Source organism: Equus przewalskii, chromosome 26 (assembly GCF_037783145.1).
Source record: "Equus przewalskii isolate Varuska chromosome 26, EquPr2, whole genome shotgun sequence".
Lineage (NCBI taxonomy): Eukaryota > Metazoa > Chordata > Mammalia > Perissodactyla > Equidae > Equus > Equus przewalskii.
The window spans coordinates 17,150,485-17,172,154 of record NC_091856.1 but is presented as its reverse complement, the minus strand read 5'-3'; the positions used below and the strand labels follow the sequence as shown (position 1 = coordinate 17,172,154).

General features: G+C 38.9%; 1 protein-coding gene across 6 annotated transcripts in view; it reads right to left on the bottom strand.

The window, feature by feature from the left end:
• The window catches only part of KIAA1958 (KIAA1958 ortholog), a 204,956-nt gene that overhangs the window by 97,882 nt on the left and 85,404 nt on the right, over window positions 1–21,670 (bottom strand). For all 6 annotated transcript variants that reach the window (XR_011533302.1, XR_011533301.1, XM_070595070.1 and 3 more), the window contains exon 2: window positions 8,755–9,949. Coding sequence is in view for 4 of the 6 variants with exons in the window: in XM_070595070.1 (XP_070451171.1) it covers window positions 8,755–9,925 (1,171 nt within the window). In the remaining 2 variants the exon portion in view is untranslated. The remainder of the gene's footprint in view (window positions 1–8,754; window positions 9,950–21,670) is intronic.

The window sequence follows — 21,670 nt, the reverse complement described above, 5'->3', positions numbered from 1 at the left end:
TTCCCTCCCGACAATTGGCTTTTGCTTGCAGCAAGGAGATCGTACCCTTTGCGCAATAACAATGAGACCTTCCAATACTCAGCAGAAGCGAGGCAGGTAGCCTCCAAAAGGCTATGGGAAGGGGTGCTGATAGTACAGCTCTGAAAGGGTTCACAGTGTTCAGTAACATATTGGGGATCTGTAATTTCTTTTTTCTTTTTTTTTTGAGGAAGATTAGCCCTGAGCTAACTACTGCCAACCCTCCTCTTTTTGCTGAGGAAGACCGGCCCTGAGCTAACATCCATGCCCATCTTCCTCTACTTTATAGGTGGGATGCTTACCACAGCATGGTGTGGCAAGCAGTGCCATGTCTGCACCTGGGATCCAAACCGGTGAACCCCGGGCCACCAAGAAGCAGAACATGCGAACTTAACCACTGACCCACCAGGCCAGCCCGGGATCTGTAATTTTTGACTTGCTCTCTCTTCCTGTGGACATGCAGTCCTCATATCATAATGGGGAAGAGGGACCTGATTTCTTCACTGCCCAATTAGGTGAGTAGAGGAATGAAACAAGGTTACCGCTTTTAGATGATGTTGCTAACATCAAGCAGTGCGTCCCGCCCCGCCCAAACTCCTGGGAGCAGGTATGTATATTTCCCTGGGATATGCTCTCATCATTGACTACTTATCAACATGATCACCGCTTGCATACTATGTGCAAAGTGCAAGGCATTGCACTGCAATTGAAGAGAAGGAGGCTTTGTACTTCCATCAAAGCCTACCTCAGCATTACAAGAGAAGGGGAACATGAATAAATTAGGTAGGCATCTAGTCCATTAACTTTCTTCTAAGATGCCTAACAAAATAAAGCTCACTCCCTTTCACCAGATCTTACCAAACCTTCCACCGTTACCACTACTACTGATGGCACCTCAAGGGTGAAATTACTCAAGAGAAAGAAATGGAGGGTTAGAAGTGATGAATAAATGAAAAGCAATATGATATTGAGGTACAAGGAAGCCATTTGGTTTAAAACAAATTTGGCCCGATCTTGTTTTTCCAGAAAGGCCTGATGTGGCCTGTCGGGTATGCATTGCACATTTGCTTTAAACATTTACAATGTCCCAAAGCCAAGAATGATGCCCTCAAAGATAGGGATGTATGCCTCCCCCCATATCAGCATTTCTTAAAGATAAACATTTCTTCCCCAAAAGTAAGGATTAATTACGGACCTACTGTGCTCATCTTGTGACCACTGACGTGCTGTGCTAGCAAAACATCTTGTGACTGTAGTAAAAGAGACATTCATGTCATATCTGGTGTATGTTCCTTGTCCTAAGACGATATACAACCACATGGTACACCGTGCTTCTTCAGAGTGCTTCCATCCTTGGTGAAGGTCATTCTCCCGGGCTATCGTCCCCAAAACTGGCCCATATAATAAACTCACCCCAATTTTGATTTATAGATTGATTACAGATTATTTGCATCAACATTTCAAAGAAAAGAAATGAAATATATGAGGCAATACAAAATGTTAGTGTCCAGATTTCGTAATATTCTCCTATTTGGGCTACCTCCTAGTGATTCTGATGTTCAACCCCTGTCACAAGTGATCAAACTAAGAAAGCATAAAGAATCAAATAGATATCTTAGGAAATAGTAGTATCATGTGAATTGACATGGGAAAAGGGACACCTTAGGGAAAACCAATCATTCAAAATTAACTTTTAAGGAATATTCAACATGGTGGTAAGTAGAAAAAATCTCATTTTTCCAGAACTGCCCTTAAAGCCCACAGCTGAAAGCAAAAGCACTAAGTACTTCCTTCCCCCCATTCTAGGTTCAGTGAATGCGTTTGCCGTGGGGCCAGCCCCTCCCCACAATGAATTCGTTTCAGCAAAAACTCCCATTGGGAAGGGAAGGAAGGTTTTGCGAGGAGAAGCTATCTCTACCCTTCACCAAGCTTGGGCTGCTTGTACAGTTTCTACAGCAAGATAGCACACAATACATGGCATCCTGGTATCAGTGGTTACTTACCAAGGGGATGCCGCTTATTTCAGTGGAAAATATAAACCTAGTGACAAAAGAAAATTATTTTGTTTTTCACACAACACCTAGGAGAGGTTAACACCTCTCCTAGGTTCAGAGGTTATATTCCTCCTGATTCTTTGTTTAAAACAACGAAAGCCCACTCTAGCTAGTTTAGGCAGGAAAAAATAATTTAATAAAGGCCACAGAATTTCCTGGAATACCAGTAAATCAGGTTTAGAGGGGACCACACCACAGATTTGCTCTGGCGGAGACAATCCAGCTGCCAAAACTCCAGCTCAGGCCTCTAACGCCAGAACTACTGCTGGAATGCCACTTGCTGCCTCTAGAAACTGACTGCATTTGCCAAAACAGACTCTTCTAGGTACTTCCAATTAGAGCCTGGTGTGAGCGCATTAGACAGGCAAAGCCTAAGGTCACAAGACTGTGCGCTCACTGGAATATAACCTTGGAAAGCAAGGTTCTGGCCTTTCCAATGGAGAAGTGCAGATGCACAAAGGAGGGAATTCTCTTACACAGGAGGAGCGTTCAAAGTCCCTGGGTAGCCAGATGGAATAACAATGTGCCCTAGAACGTGGCTCCTGAATCCCCTATATCACTGCTTCTCAAGCTTCAGTGTGCATGCAAGTTACCTGAAGATCCTGTTAAAACGCAAATTCTGATTCTGTGGGTTCGGGGTGGGGCCTGAGATTCTGTGTTTCTAATAAGCTCCCAGGTGATGCTGATGATACTGGTCCATGGGCCGTATTTCAGTAGATGAAGAGGTGTAATTGCATAAAATCAGAATCACTTCACTACTCAAGAGTATTGAGCACAATCTAATCATAGCAACAATGATGATGATGATAATGAAAATAAAAATACTAATAACGGTGGGAACTACTACTTCTTGAATGTTTACCGTATGTCAGATACTCTCTTTAGTGCTTTACCTATATTTTGCATTTGGTCCTCAAACAATCCTGTGAGATAGGCATTATTATTATTTTACAAATGAGGAACCGAGTCTCAGAGAAATCAAACGACTTAGCTAAGGTCACAGGTCAGCAGGAGGGAGGGCTGGGAATCAACCTAGGCTTGTCTGATTGCAAACTCTAAGCAGCCACGCTCTACTGTCTTAATGCCCACCACTGCCTGCCAATCAATCCTCAGACGAGCACCCCTTTGATAAGAAGGGACATGATGGCATAAACCGAGCCTGAATTTTTACTTTGCCTAAATTATCTTTCAGAACTTATGTTTTAGGTCTTCCCGCAGGAAGGTATAGGAAAGGGTGTGGTTAAGAAAACAAACTCAGTCTTCTTCCATCTTGTAAGAAGACACACATATTCCTTGTGGAATAAGAAAATACATAAAATAATATGTGTGTGTGTATATATGTACACATATGCATACATACTCACACACACACACACACAAGCCGAAACGTTCATACATACTTCTATCCCTCATACTAGAACACTGTTCTAGTATATCCGGTTTTTGAATTATATATATAAATAATTCTTCCTATCTGCCCACATGAAAAAAAAACTAAATGCTCAAAACAAAAACAAAAACCCCCACACAAATAGTAGTAGGTATCTGTGGTTTGCTGCTCCTTTCAAGGTTAGAACCCAGAATGTCCTTGGAAGACCACTCCCACCCAACCCCACACTCAGCCAAGTGGTCTGTGTGGGACTGGTCTCAACATGGTTCCCGTGCGGGGGCTTGATACCCAGTGACTGATTAAGGGTTTAGTGGGAATGCTGTGACACAGGCTCTGTCTACTACTAGACATAAATCCTAGTAGTACTTGGCAATCACCTTGGGGACCATGCAGGGATCAAATATCTATAGGGGCAACTAATACCAAGGAAGCTAAAGTGAGAAACGGCAAATGAGAAACCAGACATTGTTTGAACTTTGGATAAAAGCTCATTTCAAATAATATACAACAATCAATTTTTAAAAGCTCATTAAACTAAATTTTACATGAGTAGGTTTCAAAAAGTATTCTATTATATGCTTTAGACTACACCTCTCTCTTTCTCTGAATGTATTTTGTTTGGTACAAAACATAATCAAATAGTAAAAATTAGAAGAAAAAGATAAAGAAATCAATAAAAACAGAATTGAAAATCTAGAAATAGACCCAAATATAAGCAAAAATGTGGTACATAGTCAATTCAGTGAAGAACGAGAATTATTCAATAAATGATGTTGGAACATTTGAACACCTGTAAAAATAATGAAGTGAGGTTCTACTCAAAATATATTCTAATTGTAGAGTTAAATGTAAAAAGAGGAAGGAAGGCAACAGAAGGGGAGGAGAGAAAAAGAAAATCAAAAAAGAACCAGACGAAAATACAGATAAATATTTATCTGATTCAAGGTATCGAAGGACTTCCTAAGCAAAATACCAAAGACAGAAAAGACGACAGCTAGCTAGATAGCTAGATAGCCTGACAGACAGAGGTTGAAAGAACAGCCTTCATAAAAATTAAGGAAATCCAGACCTCAAAAAATGCCATCAACGAAATTACTTTAACTATATCAAAATTACTTTAATGGTAAAGTGGGAAATTATTTCCAATGTACATGATAGACAATGAATTAACATTTCTAATATATAAAGAACACATATGAATCTATTAGAAAAAGATAAAGATGCATATTTTCAAAAGAAAAACATATATATTACAAATCTGATAAGCAAAAGTTGATTGCCTGTTAACCAAAAAACTTCTGGGAAAAGAGCTGATTAATAAAAGGGGTCTATTGGGGCCAGCCCCGTGGCTGAGTGGTTAAGTTCGCGCGCTCCACTTCGGCGGCCCAGGGTTTTGCCAGTTCAAGTTCTGAGCACAGACATGCCATCACTCATCAGGCCATGCTGAGGCGGCGTCCCACATGCCACAACTAGAAGGACCCACAACTAAGAAAACACAGCTATGTATTGGGGGGGCTTTGGGAGAAAAAGCAAAAAGAAAATCTTTAATAAATAAATGAATAAAAGGGGTCCTTGCACTAACTCATAAAGGAAGCTGTGTGTATATGTGGATATTTAAGAATTATACACATAAAAACCCAGATCATGATGCAACAGAGATTTAAATTTATGACAAATGCCCCAAATTTACATAAAAATCTCAAAAATTTAATGGAGTCTGAGCCATTGGGATATAGTCAATAATTCTTCTAATAATGTATCCTCTTTACTCATTACTGTTTGCTAAGATTTGGGTTGAGCAGTATGACAGGGCTAACATGGAAATTAATAATTTTATCCACATCGTGATTAACATTTTATAACTTGGTGAGTTTAGTTCTGAAGAGAAATAAGGATGATTTTCCACTAGAGGGAAAGAATTTAAATGGCTTCAGTAACACTAAACGAAATAGAACAATTTCTCTTTGTTTCTGGCTGACTCAATAGTCATTTGTTAAATTATTTATTTAAAAAATATTATTCAAAGGTACACAGTATTTCTACAATGATTTGATAAAGGCTCAAGCTTACACAACATTCATTTTTAAAGTACCTGATTTTGCTTTCAACTACTTCTTGCAGAACCTTTCTTCTTTGCTTAGTCCCAAGTACGTTTTACATATTAACTGTGTAAGGTCCATCTGTACATATTCATTCACATACATTTGGATGTGCTGAACTCCAAATTTTAAAAAAATCTATGTTTAGAATGAAGACTATTTACTATAAATAAATATGCAAAAATGAATAAATAAATAAAACTTTCAGAGCACACAGCCTAGATGGGCCCTATAGAACAAAGGCAAATTTTAAGTTAATTCTATATATCTCTCACAAAAGAAAAATGTCAACCAGATTTTTATTTGTCCCATTGATATTTCCAGCACAAATAGTGTTTCTCCAAAGCTACTAATACCTTAGCCATATAATATCTTTCTGCAGAACAATGGACCAAAACAGCAGGATCATTCCATAGGAAATGCCCCTTACCAGTTCTTCGTACTGTTTTTCTTGAAGGTTAAACTCCAAGCCAAACCAATCCTCCTTATGAGAGTAAAGTCAAATTACAGTTTATGACTGTATACGTTACATGCTACTCCTTGCCATGCCTGCTTTCACAGCTATCATAAGAAGTGCAATTTCACTAAGACAATATAATCTATATAACAATAAATAAATTAAAATGATTTTTTTTTCAAATAGGCTGGATTTCTCTCCCAAAATATACAGTAAGATCTTCATACTGGTTTAGTAAAGAGCCTCAAAGTCTCACTTACTTATCCACTAGGCAGATGCAAGGAAATCTTGCCTTTGCAAAGTAACTTAGTGGAAGGGTATACAACACAAATAACAGTCTTACTAAGCTATTTTGTTATACTAGACCACTTTGCAAAATTCATTTCTGAATTCCATCCTCAAATATAAATTGAGAATGTAGATAACTCTGTCAGGCTAAATTTCTACTTTACAAAAAAGTGGGGTGGGGAGGACAAATAAATAAACCAGATTCACAACTATTTAAGTGAAAAAAAGGTACTACCTCTATCCTATATGAATCAAGAGTACAAAGACTTTCACCAGCCTAATCAAGATAACATTGTGTCTAACGATGTGAAGATTAGCCAAAGACCATGCTGTGATCAAGTGACTGAAGTAAAACTTGAAAGGAAGAAAGAGAGAAAGGAAGAAAGGAAGCAAGCAAGCAAGAAAGAGGGAAAGACAACCCATGGAATGGGAGAAAATATTTGCAAATCATAAATCTAATAAGGGACTTATAACTGGAATATATAAAGAACTCTTACAACTCGCCAATAAAAAGACAACGTAATTAGAAAATGGGCGTAGGATTTGAATGGACATTTCTCAAAAGAAGATATACAAATCGCTAATAGGCACATAAAAAAATTCACCATTAGTTAACAGGGTAATGCAAATCAAAACCACAATGAGATACTACTTCACACACCCAACAGGATAGTTATAATTTTTTTTAAATGCAAAATAAGAGTTGGCGAGCATGTAGACAAACAGGAATCTTTTTACCTCGCTGGTGAGATTGTAAAATGATGGAGCTGCTTTCTGAAACACTTTGACAGCTCTTCAAAAAGTTAAACATAGAGTTAGCATATGACGCAGCAATTCTACTTCTAAGTAGCTGCCCAAGCAAAACAAAAACGCGTGTCCACGGAAAACCTTGTACACAAATGCGATTTAGCAAATTACTCATAAAGTCAAAAAGTGGAAACAACCTAAATGTCCAACAATTGATGGAAACAAAAACAAAATACAGTATATCCTTATAATGAAATATTTGGCAATAAAAAAGAAAAAAATGGTGATACACGCTACAACACAGATTAACCTTAAAAAATTATGCTAAGTGAAACAAGGCAGTCACAGAAGGCCACATAACATGGTTTCATTTATATGAGGCGGAACAGGCAAATTGACAGCAACTATGAGCTGGGAGGAGGGGAGGAGTGACAGCTAATGGGTATGGGGTTTCTTTCTGGGGTGATGAAAATGTTTTGAAATTAGATAGTGGTGACAGTTGTACAACTCTGTGAATATACCAAAAACCACTGAATTGTACACTTTAAAAGAGCAAATTTTATGGTATATGAATTATATCTCAAGAAAGCTGTTATTTTAAAAAGAAAACAATGAATAAACTGAAAAGCATAATTTTGACGCAGGATATGAATATTTTCATTGTATATTTTAATACTACCATGACTGTGTCAGGAAAATCATAAATCAGAGGTTTCCTTTGGGGATCGTAAAGTTGACACTAAAATTGGGAAAGCATGTTTATAAAGAAACTTAATTCTAGGAAGTTACACGGTGAAGGCACAGTAACTCAGGTTTCTAGGAAGCTTTTCCCAAATATATGACTTTCTTGAGAGGGACTAAAATGAAATCAAAATGTGCCACAAATTTCTGCTTCTATATATTCTGCATGTGTGTTCATCCTTGTCCATGTTTCTACTCCTGGCCTACCAGATTGGAACCATGAGCTCAAAGCATGACACCTAAACCCCCTTTATTTAATAATAGCCCAGATTAAATAAACACTAACTGTTAAAATTACAGAACATTAGCATGTTAGGATTACACACAGGGGCCTCATATCATTATCTCCCCCTCCTCTCAATCCATTCCAGGTAGAGTCACGCATTCCAGAAATGCAGTTATCTGATTTCTTTTAAATTTTGAGAGAAAAGATCAAATACTTCTTTTAGAAAAGTTTGTTCCTTTTTTCAAAACTTGTTTTAAACTGCCATACCAACTAAAACAAATAGAAATGCCAGGGTCGTTCAGACAAATAAGTAATAATGGGAAAACATTCGGTCTACTGTGATTATATGCCTAATTCAATACCATTTTGGCTTCAAACAGCAACCAAATACCTTAACACTGGTAGAAAAGCATTAAAAACCTCTCAAAAATAACTTCACTGTACAAAAATTCAGCTTAAGAGAAGAAATAAACCTTAAATCTAGCCATGCAATAACAGCATAATCCTACAGCTGTCCTCTCAGCCTTGAGGGAAACAACTGGATGGATGACCTTAATTCAGATGAATTTCCCTCACAGCATCACCTAGATGTAATACATTTCATTATTTCCATCTTTCTGAAAACAATAAAGGCCTGAATTCTAGCAAACAGCCAATGGTTTTAGAAGTGCTGACGGCGCAGGATTCTTTGATATATGTGGATGAGGGACTTGCTGTCACCTCACATGCCATACCTGGTATGCACTGTGCCGTGGCCTCAGTGGTAATGGTTGGAGCAACTGGGGGCTGCTGCTGACTGGAGCTCACTTCTGGCTCTGTATTAACAGAGGGAGAAAGGGCTACCTCACAGGAGGAGACCTGGCTGGGCAGATGGGGCAGGAACTCTTCAGAGGCAACTTGCTCATCCTGTCCAGGTAGCTGCAGGGCAGACAAAGGGATGCTGATCTGTTTGTTAGGATGGGATGTGCTCACAGGCATCTGCATGGCCACCTGCTGGTTGGCACCATGGGCACCAGGGGGTCCTCTGTTTGGTGAAGCCAGAGATACCCTGGCAGTCTTCTGGACGATTGGTCTGGACATCACAGAGGGGGAGGCAGACACACCATGTGGGTCAAGCTCTGTGCCAATGGCAGATGTTACATGGGGAATCAGCTTAGCAGACCCTACACAGGAGGGACCAGCATGAGTCTGAGGCTTGGGCTTTGCCATCTGTGTCAATGATAGGGCTGGTCCGTCTACCCCTCCAGTCAGCTCTGCATTTGCCACAATGTAATAATCTTCAGGAATCTCTTGTTTGATTTTCTTAATGATGACATCACTGCTGCATTCATCAACCATCTGAGCCTGGGAGCTTGAATGGAGAGAAGAAGGGATTATTCCAGGCCTTTTTCGAGCAAGGCTTTGAGGCCTTTGGGTTTGGGGTTCAAAATCACTATCCTCATCTGTAACAGAAGACTCACAAACCATGTCAAACAGGGTGTTTTCATCTTCATATTCTTCAACAGCTTCATCCAGTTCAGATGGCTCACTGCAATAAGAGAAGTCACAAGAGTCTCTGGTCCGATTACAGTCTAGCTTCGCTTTCACTGGTCTCCCAGGGTACCTTTCAACAGGGCTAGTTTGTGTCTCAGAGGGCACTCCAATTATACTGGGACTATCAGAGTTAAAACTTCTGTTATCTTGGAAACAGACCCTTTCTTGGGACCCAGCTCTGCAAGTGGCTGTCAGTGGCCAGTGATAAGCATGGCCAGCACTACAGCCCCACATTGCTGTCAGGTTCCCATGGGAACCTTCCGAAAGCAAGTGTTTCAGGTTTGGAATGAGGCTGCAAATGGTCCCATGGCTGTGGGCCCAGCTGACCAATTTGGACAGATTCTCAGATGAGGTATGAAGGCAATCCTCCATGTTACTGGATCAGCAGTGTCTTTCCTAAAGAAAAATAATCAAAATAAGAAGCCATTATTACCCAAGATATTCCCATATCTCAATTACTTCAATTTCCTTGAACTATGATCATCTGGCATAAAAAAACTCACTTCAAAACTTTATCTAGTTTTTATCACTGCATATGGGCAGGGACTGGAAGAGAATACAGGAAAAAGTAAAAACAGCTGATGCCTTACGGCCAGGGGATTTCAGAAAATTTTTGTTAGTTTCCTTTACTGTAGTAATAATGTTTGCATAAGGAAAAAAGAGGAAAAGAAAAAAGAAATAATTAAGCAATAAAAAAGAGGTGAGCTCTTTCACAATACATTTTACTTGCAAAGTCACAGAGAGCTTCAGCCAGGCCCTTAATACTAAAATGTGTATATTAGGGGCCAGCCTGGTGGCTTAGCAGTTAAGTGTGCACGTTCTGCTTCTCGGCAGCCCAGGGTTCACCGGTTCGGATCCCGGTGCGGACATGGCACCGCTTCGTAAAAGCCATGCTGTGGTAGGCGTCCCACATATAAAGTAGAGAAGACGGGCATGGATGTTAGCTCAGAGCCAGTCTTCCCCAGAAAAAAGAGGAGGATTGGCAGTAGTTAGCTCAGGGCTAATCTTCCCCACCCCACCCCACCCCCAAAAAAGTGTATATTATTTGTATTAACCAAGAGGATACACTTCTAACTTCACTCTCCACCATCAGAAACCTCTTTACTAGAGGCAGAGCCAACAAAGACTTACATCCATTCTAGGATGGGGTCAGAGAAGGAAAGTCAATCCTCTGCTGGGCACCAAAAGACAAAAAACACAATTGGAAGTCCAAGGAGAGAATGAGGGGCTAAATCTGGGAAGTGGGAAGAAAAGTCTTTAGCTGAAAAGGGAGAACAGATTGGGAGGAGAGCAGCTAGAGGGCCCCTGCTGGGTCAGTGGTGTAGGCAGGCTCTAGATCAGATGCAAGGATAGGTAGGGTTGGGTGCCAGCACTCCAACAAAATCTTAGGAGCAGGCTTCCCACCTCCTTACTGTCTGAAATTTCTGAAATACTGCCTTTCACTTCACAATTAGAGGTAAGAGATGTGTCTGGTGTATTCCACCATCGGAGTTTCTTGTACACCCAAGGATAACCAACTACAAAACGGGAGTAAATCATTCTTTATTGGGCAGAGGTCAAAAGATTCATCACTTGTTATGGATCCTTGACTGGGTAAGAGTAAGGACACAATGGACAGCAAAAGTGAAAGGGGGCATGTGGAGTTTGCATATGAGTAGAAAGGTCAAGTAAGACTCTACCAAAGGCAACAACCTGGAGAAAATTGGGCAGTGAAAAACGAGGATCTTGATATGGGGTTTAGTCTGCCCTGATCATCTGCCGCTAGAGGTAGGCTCTGCACTAAGGCACCAAGATCTAACGGCAACGCCAGGCAGCCACGTGAAAGGACACATCTGAGCCTCTATTCCCTGCCCTATCTCCACGGCACGCCATCAGCAGAGTTAGGTAAATTCAAGTCCTTTAACATGTTATGAGGCCTCTGTGATGCAGCCATGGCCAAGGTGAACCTCTCAAGTGTCTTTTCCTACTACCATGGCCTTTTCCCGCATTTCTTATGGTCCCCTCTTCTCTAAATGTAAGTTTCTCACTCCCAGTGGGCCTCTAAAAACTCATTCTTCACCTGGAAAACCTGCTCAAGACTAAACTCAGGATCACCTCCTGTTGAAGTCTTTCCTCTTTAGCCTCAGAGATTTATTTAGATTCTCTTCATCTGCGCCTGCATCCTCTCGAGGAACTTTGCCTTTGCTGTACTGACATATTTGACAATGACATTCTTGTCTATCCCCAGACTTGACTAAGGATTCCCTGAGCACAGGGGCTATGATATAATTATTCATTCATCAATGAGGACCTACTTGGGGATACAGAAATTAATAAGACATGGTCCTGTTCTTGAGACCTTATAATCTATTGTTGGTAGTGAATAAATGAAGAATGAATAAATGAGTGAATATATAAATAATGGCAGCATCATCAACACTAATGAAGTGAACATATGTCTCCCAAAGAAGAAACACAAAATTTCCTCCAATCACTTTTATTGTAGTCATTCAAGGGATTAGAAGATTCTCTCCCCAATGGTGTAACCAAAACACAGCTGTCTTGTGTATGTAGGAGAGTAATACATAAACAACCAGATTTTATGAAGCAGCACAGTAAACGGAAAAAATAGTGACTGCCGTGGGATTCAGGAACTTCAAATTCTAGTTCTGGAACTGATGTCTGTGGCCTCGGACAAACCACTAATTATCTCAGTCTAAAATGACAGGACTATATGATCTTTATGTTTCCTTCGCACTCTAGCAATTTTATGCACTTCTTTCATACAACTTCAGTTAAAGTAGAAATGCACATAAAAGAGAAAGACTGGTTTAGTCTGTTTTTTGAGCTTTCTTAACATATCTATTTCACTGGTGTGGCAGAGACTGCTATCTACCTATCCACTGTCCACTCTCTCTTATTCCTTACAGAGAGTCCCAGTTTATTGGGGAAGCAATACTCTCTCCTAAAATATACTTCCCAGCTTCCCTTGAAACAGCGGTGGCCACAGGACACAGTTCTGGCCAATGATATGTACCTAGAAGTCACTGGGTGGGGCTTCTGGGAAAGCCCTTTGAAACACAGACTTGTCTGGTTTTTGCCTTCTTGCCCTTCCTGCCAGAACAAGGACATGATGACTGGACTCCAAGGCCATCTTGAGAGCATGAAACAAGAACTTAAGGATGGGAGAGACTAGCCAGAAGGAGCCTGGCTCCCTGGTGACATCAGGGAGCCACTGCATCAGCTCTGAACTACGGAGGATTCCTTGTTATGTAAGAGAAAGATAAACCCCTAATCTTGCGTAAGCCACTATTGTTGGAGTATTTGATTACACACAGCTGAACTCGATTACAAACTGATACACAAAAAATAATACATTCATCTCTGGTTTGTGAAACCTTAGAACCAAATCCCTCATTTTTCTCTGGAATTGTTTCTCAGACTGGATTCCACAAATAAATTCTTTGGAGGTCTATAATTCTAAGCCGAAATGTTTATAACTGCTTTCACTTTAATCATAACAAAACCTCAATTAATATAAGCATATTATGAATCATCTAAATAATCACCTTATATTTGAGTGTTGCCATGTAATTTCTGCTCTCCTTTGCTTTTGCATCTACACTCACATTAGTGTCCATAATCACCTAACGTGACATCATTCAACTTCCAATTCACTGGGAAACCTCTTCATACTGTATTCTCTTTAGCAGACATAAATACAGAATTTCTCTTTTGCGTTAATAAGTTTCAAATGAAAGGCTTCATGATTTGACATCATGAAAATGGCACATGTGATGGTGAAGCAATATACCATTTTGAGTGTCATAAGCTCACGAGAAAATAAAAGGGAGTTGAAATAAATCATATATGTTCATAGAAAGAAATACATTATGGCACAAAATTTGAATAAAGATGTCAAAACAGTTCAAATATGTAAAAATGTGACAGAATCAAAACAAAATATTGTATAAGAATGTGGAACTCAAAAGAACTTACTGTCCAGGTAAAAGCTACTATATGGTAGTAAAATAACACCTTTACTGAAGGCCCCACAGCCAGAAAAAAATTATAATTAAAATAAATGAAAGACAAAGTGGATAAAATTTAAAATTTTGTTAAAAGCTTATCTACGTAATTCTATAATAATCATCAACCTTTAAGAATCAACAGGTAGTAATCATAAGTCACTTTTATTACATTCTGAAGTTCACTAGCAATTTCATGAAGAGGCTCTTAAACTTTTCTTGAGTACCATAAAATGAAAATATTTTTCCAGTATTACTATTAATATATTTCAACCAGGCAACCAAAGTTAACTGGTAGTTATGAGAGCATAATTAGCTAATATTTAAGGTAATTGAATGGATTGAATCCAAGCTGACAAGTAATAGCTATCAACATACTGCAATATATTCGAAGTTGGATACAAATCAGAATCAACGGTAAGACAATCAAGGTATTTTCAAACTGCTGAGGATAAGTATTTTCTAGAATCTACTGATTTCCTTCAACAGTCTCATGATAAGCTCTATACCAATAACGCTTTTTCTACATTTTCAAGAATTGAAAAATAACTTCCAATAGTATTCTTTCATATCTGATATGGGCAACGACTGGATTAGACACAGCTTTTACAGAGTTATCATGCGACACTTCATTAAAAACTGACACTCAAGGAGTCCTGCCTAGCAGAGTTTAGGTTAAATATGAGATTTGATTATCCTAAATTAGCAAACGAAGCTTTAACATTATTATCGCCACACTGTATATTAACTCAGGCAATCAGACATTCTATGCAGTAGTATTTATATTACTACAGTCAAAATGAGAAGCACTTTAGATATAGAATTAGATCTTCTATCATTAAACCCAACATTGATCATTAGGTTTCAGCAGAACAATATAAAACTATTATTACAGCTAATATTTTTCGAACAATTATTGTTCGCCAGGCATTGTTCAAGGACTTGACATACCAATAATCCTAATTCTACCAAGAATCCTGATGATTTAGGTGAATCTTAGCCTCATTTTATAAACGAGTACATTCATTTCACTTGGACAAAGCAATGGTGGAGCCAAAATATGAACTTCAGTCTTACTTCAGGGGCCATGCTCTTAATTAACATACTACACTGCCCCAGCATTGTCATGATAGAAAGATACCATCTCAAGCCTGGTCCCCTATCACACTAACGTTGTTAATTTGAATTTGTTGGCATTATAGTTTTACTTTAGTTGAATCTGTATGTCTGTTTTGGTTTATAGCTATATCAGAACTACAAGCATAATTTTATGTTTATACATATTTAAATAACGTTATGATAAAAACGAGTTCCATAAAAATATTTTTCTTTCAAAAATTTGAGAAAAACTTCTTTACAGGAAAAAGAAAGTATAAAAAGATTATGTCACTTTCCAAAACCTAGCAGAGTTACCAGCCAAATACCAGTGAATGTCTCGCTGGTTCTCACCTGACTTCACTTACAACAACCTGCCCCATAGTCCTTATAGTCTCTCTTTATAAGGTTCTGAATCTTTCAAAAGATTTGTTGTTGCTGTTGTTTTAAAACCACTAAATCTCAATTACTGATGGATGACAAAATGACCTAAGAAGAAACAGAAAGTCTGAGTAGCCCTATGTCTATAAAAGAAACTGAATTAAAAGAAGATCTTCTCCAAAAGAAAGATTTCGCTGGTAAATTCTTTCACACATTCAAGAAGAAAGAATACCAAGATTACACAAATGTTTTTTAAAAATAGGAGGAGGAGGGAGCACTACCCAATTTGTTTGAGGAGGCCAGCATAACCCAAATACCAAAATCTGACAAAGATATTACATCGGAGAAAATTACAGGTCAATATTCCTTATTTGATGCAAAAACCCATCACAGAACATTAGCAAACTGAATCCAACAATACATAAAATGGGTAATACATCATAACCAAGTAAGACTTACCCCTGGAATGCAAAGTTGGCTGAACATTCCAAAATCAATATAATCCAACATATTAACAGTCCGTAGGAGAAAACCACACAATCATTTCAACAGATGCAGACAAAGCATTTGACAAAATTCACTATCTATTTATAACAAAAACTCTTAGCAAGGGGTTAGCTCCATGGCCTAGTGGTTAAGTTCAACATGCTCCGCTTCAGCGGCTTGTGTTCAGCTCCCGGGCGCGGACCTATGCCACTCATCAGCGGCCATGCTGTGGCAGGTGATGCACATACAAAATAGAGGAAGACTGGCACAGACGTTAGCTCACAGCAAATCTTTCTCATCAAAAAAACCCCAAACTTTTCACAAACCAAATAATAACAGTAAAAACTTCCTCAAACTGATAAAGGGCACCTATGAGAAACCTATAGCTAACATCACATTTAATGTAAAAGATTGAATTATTTCCTCCCAAGATCAGGAATAAGGCAAGAACACCCACTTGCATCACTTTTATTCAACATTGTACTAGAGGTCATAGCCACTGAAATAATGCAATAAAAAGAAATAAAAGTTAGAAAAATTAGAACAGATGAAGTAAAACTGTTTCTATTTGTAGATGATACGGCTGCTTATGTAGAAAATTCCAGAGAATTCACAAAACAAATGCTAGAACTCATAAATGAACTTAGTAAAGTGATAGGATAAAGATTAATATTTTAAAAATTAATTATTTTCTATACACTGGCAACAAAATATTACAAAATCAAATTTTAAAAAATTATATTTGGGGGGGCTGGCCCCGTGGCCGAGTGGTTAAGTTCGTGCGCTCTGCTGCAGGCGGCCCAGTGTTTCGTTGGTTCGAATCCTGGGCGCGGACATGGCACTGCTCATCAGACTACGCTGAGGCAGCGTCCCACATGCCACAACTAGAAGGACCCACAACGAAGAATATACAACTATGTACGGGGGGCTTTGGGGAGAAAAAGGAAAAAATAAAATCTTTAAAAAAAAAAAAATTATATTTGGGGCTGGCCCCGTGGCTGAGTGGTTAAGTTTGCATGCTCCACTTCAGCGGCCCCGGGTTTCGCTGGTTTGGATCCTGGGGGCGGACACGGCATCGCTCATCAGGCCATGCTGAGGTAGCATCCTACACGCCACAACTAGAAGGACCCACAACTAAAATATACAACTATGTACTGGAGGAATTTGGGGAGAAAAAGTAGGAAAAAAAAAAAGAAGATTGGCAACAGATGTTAGTTCAGGGCCAATCATTTAAAAAAAATTATATTTATAGTAGTGCCTAATACATTGAATACCTAGGAATAAATCTAACAAAAGATGTTCAAGACTTCTATACCGAAAGCTATAAACCACTGATGAGAGAAATTAAATGTGACCTAAATAAATGGAGATATATACCATATTTGTGGATTGGAAGAGTCAATATTGTTAGGCTGGTATTATTCCCTAATTGATCTATATATTCAATGCAATTCCAATCAAAATTCCAGCTGGCTTTTTTAGTAGAAATTGACAAATTGATTCTGAAATTCATATGGAAATGCAACAGACCAAGAATAACCAAAACAAAAGTTTTAAATAGGAATAAAGTTGGAGGACTCATTCTACCTGATTTTCAGACTTAGAATAATTTCAAGCTACAGTAGTCAAGATCATGAGGTACTGTGAAAAGAACAGACATATACATCAATGGAACAGAATAAGTGTCCAGAAATAGACCCACGCATATTTGGTCAATTGACATTCAATAAAAGTGCAAAGGCAATTGAATAGGAAAAGAAAATCTTTTCAACAAATAGTGCTGGATCAATTAGACATCAATTTTTTTAAAAAATCAACCTTGGGGCGGGCCCAGTGGCATAGCAGTTAAGTTCACACACTCTCCTTTGGTGGCCCAGGGTGCACAGGTTCGGATCCCAATGGTGGACCTAGCACCACTCGTCAAGCCATACTATGGCAGTATCCCACACAAAATAGAGAAAGATTGGCAACAGATGTCAGCTAGGGCCCATCTTCCTCACAAAAAAAAAATCAACCTTTAGTTATACCCACACATAAAAAGTAACTCAAATTAGATCACAGACCTAAATCAAAACCTAAAACTAGAAAACCTTGAGAAGAAATCATAGGAGAATATCTTTGTGACCTGGGGGTAGTCAATGGTTTCTTAGGAGGCAAAAAGCATGAACCATAAAAAAATTTGATAGGGGGCCAGCCCGGTGGCGCAGCAGTTAAGTTCGCACGTTCTGCTTTGGCAGCCTGGGGTTCACCAGTTCAGATCCCAGGTGCGGACATGGCACTGCTTGGCAAGCCATGCTGTGGCAGGCATCCCACATATAAAGTAGAGGAAGATGGACACAGACGTCAGCTCAGGGCCAGTCTTCCTCAGCAAAAAGAGGAGGATTGGCGGCAGTTAGCTCAGGGCTAATCTTCCTCAAAAAAATTAAATAAATAAATAAATAAATAAAAGTTCTTTAAAAAACAAAACAAAAGATCAGTGATTAACAAAGCCAAAAACAAAATAAAATAAAACAAAACATGGTAAGTAATGGCTCCTTTAAAAATCCAGAAATAAGGTACGTTTCCTATTTTTCCTATTTATTGAGAATGACGTATACTCCCTATTGTGTTTTCCCACTAATTACAACTCTTAGAATCTAAGAAGTAGAGCATATAAACTTAATTTCCCCATATTACTATTAAAGGATGCAATTTATTATATATGCTAAATACGGAAAAATATTCAAACAACTGAGATTTTACCCAAAGAAAGTCTCAAGAAAAAGTTCCAACATTAACGCACACAAATGTGCAGAAAGGAGATACTATTTAAAAAATACAGATAACCGATAGGGAAAGAATATTTACTACTATTGAGGTCTAAAATGTGCTTTCCAAAATTTAAAACACATCTATTGTTTCAAAAAACTTTTATACATAAATTACATGTTAGTACAGGCATTAAAAGTGGGCTTATAAATAAAGAATTCACAGAATATAATACTGGCTTTCACTTTAAGATAGTGTATTTACTAATTTTCAAATGTCACAAGTACCATATAATTAATCACGTAATTTTTGGAAACAGAGGAATCTAAAAGACACTTTGTACCTAGTAATTTAAAAAATTACACTAAAAAATCTTTTAATTCTACGCCATGAATATACAATGTGTATTTCATTTACATTTCAATTCAGTAGACAACTACTGAGTATCTGTTATATGCTAAACACTGTGTTATGGATTAAATTGTATCCCCCCAAAAAGATGTTTTACCCCTAACTCCCAGTACCTCAGAATTACCTTAGTTGGAAACAAGGTCATTACACATGTGATTGGTTAAATTTTGACGAGGTTATACAGAGGTAGGGTGGGCCCCCAAGCCAATAAGACTGGTGTCCTTATACTAAGACAACTATGTGAAGACAGACACACAAGGAGAAAGCCACATGATAAGGAAGGCAGAGAACTAGAGACACAAAGCAGCAAGCCACGGAACATCAAATATTGCCAGCAAGCCACTAGAAGCTATGAAAAGGCAGGCAGATTCTCCTACAGTTTCAAAAGGACCAAGGTCCTGCCAACACCTTGATCTAGGACTTCTAGCCTCCAGAACCGTGGGACACTGAATTCCTGTTGTTTTCAACTACCCAGTTTGTGGTACTTTGTTAGGCGGTCCTAGGAAACTAATACACACAGTGTGAGGCATTCTAAACATAAAGAGAAATAAGACTAGAGTTCTTGACTTCAAGAAGCTTAGACTTTAACAGTATGTTGTCAATTAATTAATAGACTATGTACAATATAAGTATATGCTCCAGAATGGGGATAATGATTAATTCTACTCTGGGGATGATGAAGGCAAAGAAAATCAGGATCTGCTTCCTGACAAAGGTGAAGGCATTCTAGACAAAGGCACTGTGACTGGAAACAGTATGAGGATTTTGGCCAACTATAAGGAAATCAGTCATTACTAGATTGTGACACATAAGATGGAACTATGGGAAAAGATTAAACTGAAGAATAATACAGGGGCAAAAGCATGATGGTTTCTCTGTAACACACAAAGAGCTTGGAGTTTACTTTATGAAGGGACTGAAATCAGAAAAGACATAGGCCAAACTCATTATTTTAAAAGATCGTTTTTGAGACAGATTAGAAGGTGGAAAGGGGCAAAGGAAGCTATTTCAGGAGTCTAGACCAGAGGCCTACGGAATGGACCAAAGGGCAGATCTGTTAGAAGATAACAGGCAGCAAGTGGTGATGAAATGCGTTGGAGGGATGAGGGTGAAAAGAGAGGCCAGAATAATTCCCAGGTTTCTGTCTTGAGAGCCAGAATAGATTTGTTCTCACTCAAGATAAATATAAGAGGAAGAATAAATGTATAGTTTAGGAGTGATGATTTGTTGGATTTCCTTTAAAAAGCAATGAACTCAGGGGGCTGGCCCCGTGGCCGAGTGGTTAAGTTCATGCACTCCGCTGCAGGCGGCCCAGTGTTTCCTTGGTTCAAATCCTGGGCGCGGACATGGCACTGCTCATCAAACCACGCTGAGGCAGTGTCCCACATGCCACAATTAGAAGGACCCGCAGCGAAGAATATACAACTATGTACTGGGGGGCTTTGGGGAGAAAAAGGAAAAAAATAAAATCTTAAAAAAAAAAAATCAGCAATGAACTCAGGAATCACTGATTTTGATGGCATAACATAAAGTCTACGTAACTTATATATAAAAACCTCCAATCTGTAGACAAGTATGCCTTTCTATGAAAATGATGCCCTGTCTGACTCTGGAGAACCATTTGAGATAACTTTAAAGTAGAAACCATTTCAGTTGACTTTCAAAGTCATTTTTAGGTTTCCTGAGTGAGACTATATAAAATATATGTCTTCAGAAAAAATTCACTAGTTCACCTAGCTTACTTCCTTGAGTCAAATGTAACATGTGACCTGTCACTCATTCTTTAAAAAAATATTAAGCATTGTGAAGCACGGGGCTGAACCCTGGAAACAGAAGGGTGACAAAGACAGACAGTCTGTGTCATCACAGCATTTATAGTCTAGGAGGAAAGAGAAATAATAAAACAAATAATTTCAGTAAGGCATAGTGAGTGCTACAACAGAGATAGAACAAGGTGTTAAAGGAGCATGAGGCAGGGGCATCCAACCTAGATGAGAACGGGTCAGGGTAGGTTACCTAAATAACCTAATGATGTGCAAGTTGAGAACCAAGGGACGCAGAGAAGGTAGTAGGATGAGAGTCAGGAAAAGTAGTCCTGTGTGAAGGCCCAGAGGATACAGAAAACGTGCCAGATTTGAGGGGACGGAAGTTGTTCAGTATGGGTGAATGGAAGAACACAGGGAGGAAGATCTTCACTCTTCAGAAGGAGTGAAGACGTACAGGATGTGTCTGAAAAAGCCAGCGAGGGCCAGACCGTGCAGGTCTCGTAGACCACGTAAAAGACTTTGGACTTAATTATAAAGATCACAGCAAAGTATTATACTCGGAAGCAAGAAAGCCACTTTAGAATCATTCTTCTGATTATAGTTAGAAGAGACAGGACTAGAGACAGCAAACCAGTTAGGAGAGAGAACGCAGTAATTCAGATAAGATATGATAACCTGCCTTGGATAGTGGCAGGAGGGATGTTAAGAAGAGGACAGACTGGATAACCAAGTTAAGAGGCAGAAGATGAAAGACTGGATACGGGAGGTGGGAGGAAGGAAGAATTTATAGATTCTGATTCGGCCACTGAGAAAGGGTGATTTATGCCATGTTACTTTGAGGTGCCCTTAAGACACCTAAAAGGAGGTACCAAACAGACAGTTGGATATATAGATCAGTATAAAGAGACTGACAAAAGGAATGATGCAAAACATCTATGAACATTTTTGCACAATCATAATATAGAGAATAAAAATTGGATATCCAGGGGCTGGCCCTGCGGCATCATGGTTAAGTTCAGCTTGCTCCACTTTGGTGGCCTGGGTTCAGGAGTTCAGATCCTGGGCAAAGACCTACACCACTAGTCAGCCATGCTGTCGCAGCGACCCATACAAAGTAGAGGAAAACTGGCATGGATGTTAGCTCTGGGCTAATACTCCTCAAGCAAAAAAAAAGAGGAAGATTGGCAACAGATGTTAGCCCAGGGTGAATCTTCCTTAGCAAA